At 53.4% G+C, this 4,792-nt stretch overlaps 1 protein-coding gene across 1 annotated transcript; it reads right to left on the reverse strand.

The window, feature by feature from the left end:
• Nucleotides 1–2,820: 2,820 nt before the first annotated feature.
• Nucleotides 2,821–4,562, reverse strand: LOC119282246 (hydroxyethylthiazole kinase-like). The gene is made up of 2 exons (XM_037562543.1): nt 4,098–4,562; nt 2,821–3,332 (listed from the first exon to the last, which is right to left on the reverse strand). The coding sequence occupies exons 1-2, from the start codon at nt 4,527–4,529 to the stop codon at nt 3,015–3,017; spliced, it is 750 nt and encodes a 249-aa protein (XP_037418440.1). The 5' UTR covers nt 4,530–4,562; the 3' UTR covers nt 2,821–3,014.
• Nucleotides 4,563–4,792: the final 230 nt, after the last annotated feature.

A 4,792-nucleotide genomic window follows, 5' to 3' on the forward strand; every position in this document is an offset into this window, starting at 1 on the left:
CCACGTCCCGCCCGTCCCACTCCCTCCACGTCCATGGCCGACGCCCAGCCGAACTCCGGCGGCCTGGCCGTCGACCCGCCCGGAATGGCCAAGAAGAAGAAGAAGGGCAAGGCGCCAAGGAAGCCGCGGTCGGAGTGCACGCCGGATGAGATCGCCAAGTTGGACGCGGAATCGACGAAGAGGAGGGACCGGAGGGCGGTCGCCAAGAACAACATCGCCGCGGCCAAGAGAGCGGCCGACCGCGCTGCGATTGAGGCCGCGCGGCACAAGGCCGAGGTCGATGAGAAGGAGGCCATCGTCAGCAAAGCGCACGCCCTCCTCATGGTTGGCATTTGTCGTCCGGCCGGTTTCTCTGGAGGGGCCGTCGGTCCGGCGAGCACAGGGTCGTCGGTTGCCCGGCCTCCGCATTGCCAGTCGCCGACGTCGTGGACCACGCCCTTGTCGCCCGGCTTTCCTCCACCAAGGCACGACAGCCAGACCCGTTTCGGGGGGTCGCCGGACGTTGGCATGTTTGCGCCGTCCACACCACGCCCCTCGGCCGTCATCGACCTCAACGTCACCCCTGGGTCCAGCAGCGGCGGCCGTCCGTCCGTCGAGGTGCAAAGAAAGCAAGCACGGCCGCCGTTTACCGGCACCATGTCGTCCCCCCGCGTCTTGTTCGACGGAATGCCAACACCAACGCCACCGGTCGACGACCCCTACTACGACCAGTTCATGGAGGAAGTGATCTACGAGGGTGGGCACGTCCCTGTCTACGACCCCGAGGAGACCCAAAGTCAGGATGGCCGCGACCAGTTCACTGTCGATGAAGAGGCCGACGACCGTGCTGACTACGACCATGGTGACTCGTGGCATGAAGATGATGACATCTATGTCGAAGGTGATGGTGATGAAGAAGAAAGCAATGACGTTGACATTAGTGGCGAGCCATTGTTCATCGACGAGCTGACACAAAGAGCGGAAGCGCAAAAGAAGAGGAAAAGCATTCGCACGGGTTCATACACACAAGATGAGGACAAGTTGATTTGCCAAGCTTGGATGGAGATTAGCCAAGATCCAAGGACTGGCGAGCAACAAAAGGGTATTGCTTTTTGGACGAGAGTCCACAAAACATTCCATGAAAGGAAGTTCTTTGAGCCCTACCAATTTGAAAGCAAGCGTGGCATCAGCTCGATTCAAAAGAGATGGTTGTTCATCCAACAAGAGTGCAACAAGTATCAAGCCGCATTTGAGAGCGTTGAAGCACGGCCCGTGAGTGGTCACGGCGTTGGGGACTTGGTATGCTCTCCTCTTCCTAGCCCTTTCCTTGCTACGGCCATGAGATTTCGGCCTTGTGCATGTTTGCATCTTCACTTGTTGTTGATCATGTGGTGTAGGCATTTCAATCTTTGGAGGCATTCAAGGCCCGTCACAATGACAAGCCGCTCACTCTTACGCACTGTTGGACTATGATCAACAATCGCCCTAAGTTCAAGGACCAATACCGTGAACTACAAAGGAAGAGAGGCCTGAAGACGGACAAGTTCGCCGGAGGTGGGATGGCGAGGCGTTGAAGAGGCCGAGGGGCAAGACCAACTCCAAGGTTGACGACATACGTGATGCCTCATCCATGGCATTGCATGACACTTTGCATGGCATGATGTCGCAAAAGAATGTGAGGGACGAGAAGAAGCGGCAAAGCAAGGACGAGCAAATGAAGCAATACCTAGAGCTTCAAAGGAAGAAGCTTGAGATGGAGGAGGCAACCAAGAGAAGGAAGATCGACATGGAGGAGGCGGCCCGGCAGAGGCAGCTCGACAATGGAGGAGGCGGCCCGGCAAAAGGAGCTCGACATCGAGGCCGACAACGTCAAGGCCAGGCAAAGGCAGCTCGACATCGAGGTTACCAATGCCACCACCAAAGCGAAGGAGGTGGCCCTTGCGATCATGAGCGTGGACTTGTCGAAGAAGAGCGAGAAGACGAGGGCCTGGTTCGAGGCCAGGCAGAAGGAGATGCTCGATGCCGACGGCAGAAGGAGAAGGCTGATGCCGGTGATGGACGTGTAGGCCGCTGGCTTTGTTGCCGACGTGATGAACTGGGGCCGTGAACTAGGGCTTGGCATTTGAAACGTTGCTCTTTTTTTTAAATAGACGCGAACAGGATGTGGTAAAGGATGCGGCCGCGCGCTGGGCGCACGGCCACCGCATCCTAGGACAGGCCCGGACACAACCCCATCGTCCTGCCCAAACGGACAGAATCCGGACAAAACGGACGTCCGTTTGGGGTCGCGCGGTGGAGTTGGCCTAAGAGAGGCATATTGGTTGTGAACTGGATGCCCTAGAGCATACGTCTCAGACATGAGAACACAAAGGAGAACATAACACAGCTTTCAAATGTGATTGTCTTCCACACAGGGGTGCTTACTCGACCATCTCTTGGGTCTTACGTACTGTATACGTTAATAGTATACTGATATAGTGTACTACGTGTGACCTAAAAAAAAGTGTACCGTGAGATTATGGGAAACAAAACTCAGAGCAAAACTGCAGCATGACATATCACATGGCTTTCTTTCCAAAGTTTCATCCCAGTGCCTTCAGAAAAAGTGTACTGTGAGATTATGGGAAACAAAATTCAGAAGCAAAACTGCAGCATGATCATTAAATTCATAGGCAGGGGGGGATCAAAGCGTTTGAACAGACTAGCTTCTCGGCCATCACAGTCATTGCTGCATAAACACCAGCAGCAAAGCTACTGGTGCAGTCATCCTTCTTTCGACCGCCTTATTTCGTGAAGCATCATTGTGTGTGTAGATGACAGGTGATGCATAATCTTTGTGGCATCACAATTCACAAATATGTACTTGGTAGTTAGTACAGCCGAGATGGATGGTCACGGACAATTTATTGATGGGGTCATGTACACATGGACGGCAACTGCCAATCCGATCTCATATGCTTCATGGTTTTCCAGGACCCTGCAGATCACCCCAGACTGTATATTTCCTAAACACTGGTAACCACGGTAGAGATGTGTTACGGCACTAGGGCAATTTTGACCCCGGATGTGACGGTCTGCTCATCGAGGCCGTAGAGAGCATCGATGAGGTGCGTCCTGAGAGAGGCAGGTCCTTTAGCCGACTCCATTCCAATCTCTCCAGCGAGTCCAAAGATGGCGAGCGCACATGCCGTGATCTTCTGCATCATTGCCACACCATTGCTAGCACTGATGACCTGCTGACCATCCGTGATGAAATCAACTGCTCCAGATACCGCAATGACTGACCCGCTGGACCGTGCCAATGCTTTCGCGGCTTGCAGGGCCTCCCCTGAGTCATGTGAACTGTCCACACCCTGCAGTTGGCCACAAGTATTAGTACCAATAGAAGCAAGATGGAATATACTTCCTCCGTAAACTAATATAAGAGCGTTTAGTTCACTACTTTAGTAATCTAAACGCTCTCATATTAGTTTACAGAGGGAGTATATTGTAAGCGGCAATAGGTTTGGTATGCACATTGCTCATCTTCAAATAACAGGGAGACAGTGCAGTCAGCCAATTGTCCTGGAATGCATAATAGCACCACTACCGCAAGCAGTCTAAAATTTCTTCAGAGACAGGGTAATGACTGGAGTGCATCGCCCTGATAAATTGTACTGCCATTAGTCGCTTATCTCTCAACCTACTTATCGCAGTGGGGGGAGGGGCACGCTAAGGCAATTAGTCGCTTTGCTGTCCCTTTCCTTTCTCTGTTTTCTGCACTTGTGGTACTACAAGCTAACTTCAGCACGTTTGAACCTTACAGGTTGCGTATCGAACTGCTTATTTTCTGCACTTGTGGTTTTTCTTTTTAAATTTGAAATTAGCCACAAGATTACATGGGCAACATATGTTTCCAGCTAGTCAATTTGAATGACAACCACATTATTTGACCCCAAATGAGCTGAAGAATCAATCTTCGTTCAAAATAACAGCACCAGGAGCACGTGGATCAAATCAGTTTATAACATTGCAGTTTCACAATCCATCATCTGATTTAGTTCAGATTTTGTACCCCTAGGATTGGATTGGATTGGAAATTAACAATCAGTTGATAGGATTGGATTTAGTTCAGGTACATTGAAGGAGGAGGAGCTGTCTGAGCTGGCGGCGAGGGCGAGGATCTCCGACGCGTTGCCCCTGACGACGGCGGGCCGGAGAGCGAGGAGCTCGAGGCAGGCCTCCATCCGGAATCCGGAGGCGGCAGCTGCGACGGGGTCGAGCACCCAGGGGCGGCCGGCGGAGGCGGCGGCGCGCATGGAGGGGAGCCAGTCCTCGGAGAGGGTACCGACGTTGATGTAGACAACGTCGCAGCGCGGGGTGAAGTCGGGGATCTCGCGGAGGCAGTGGAGCATGGCGGGGGAGGCGCCGGCGGCGGTGAGCACGTTGGCAGCGATGTCCATGGAGACGAGGTTGGTGGTGCATTGCACCAGCGGCGCCCGCTCGCGAACGGCCGACAGCAGCGCCCACGCACGTCGGCTCCACCACGCCTCCGTCCTCTCCTCGTCCATACCGACGGCGAGGCTGCGCGGTGGGGGATTGACTTTTTGGTTATGCGGCGCACTCCCCACTCCCAGCCAGCGGAGGAGGGGATATAGATGCCTTGCGCAATTTCATCTTGGTGAAAAGTGTAATTTGCGCCATTCGTCTCGATGGATTTTCAACGAGCAACAAAATGGGATTTCAATGAGACGTGCAATACACACTCATGTAGCTGCATATCTCTGCTCCTAACGTCTCACTTGGTAGGGTAGTCTTTATGTTTTTTCGCTCC

This window comes from Triticum dicoccoides, chromosome 3B, assembly GCF_002162155.2.
Source record: "Triticum dicoccoides isolate Atlit2015 ecotype Zavitan chromosome 3B, WEW_v2.0, whole genome shotgun sequence".
NCBI lineage: Eukaryota > Viridiplantae > Streptophyta > Magnoliopsida > Poales > Poaceae > Triticum > Triticum dicoccoides.

Excerpts from the sequence above, each read along its gene's own strand:
- LOC119282246 (XM_037562543.1), bottom strand. The coding sequence starts at position 4,529 with ATGGACGAGGAGAGGACGGAGGCGTGGTGGAGCCGACGTGCGTGGGCG. Across the intron at positions 3,333-4,097 it reads ACAGCTCCTCCTCCTTCAAT|GGTGTGGACAGTTCACATGA; the intron begins GTACCTGAACTA and ends GGCCAACTGCAG.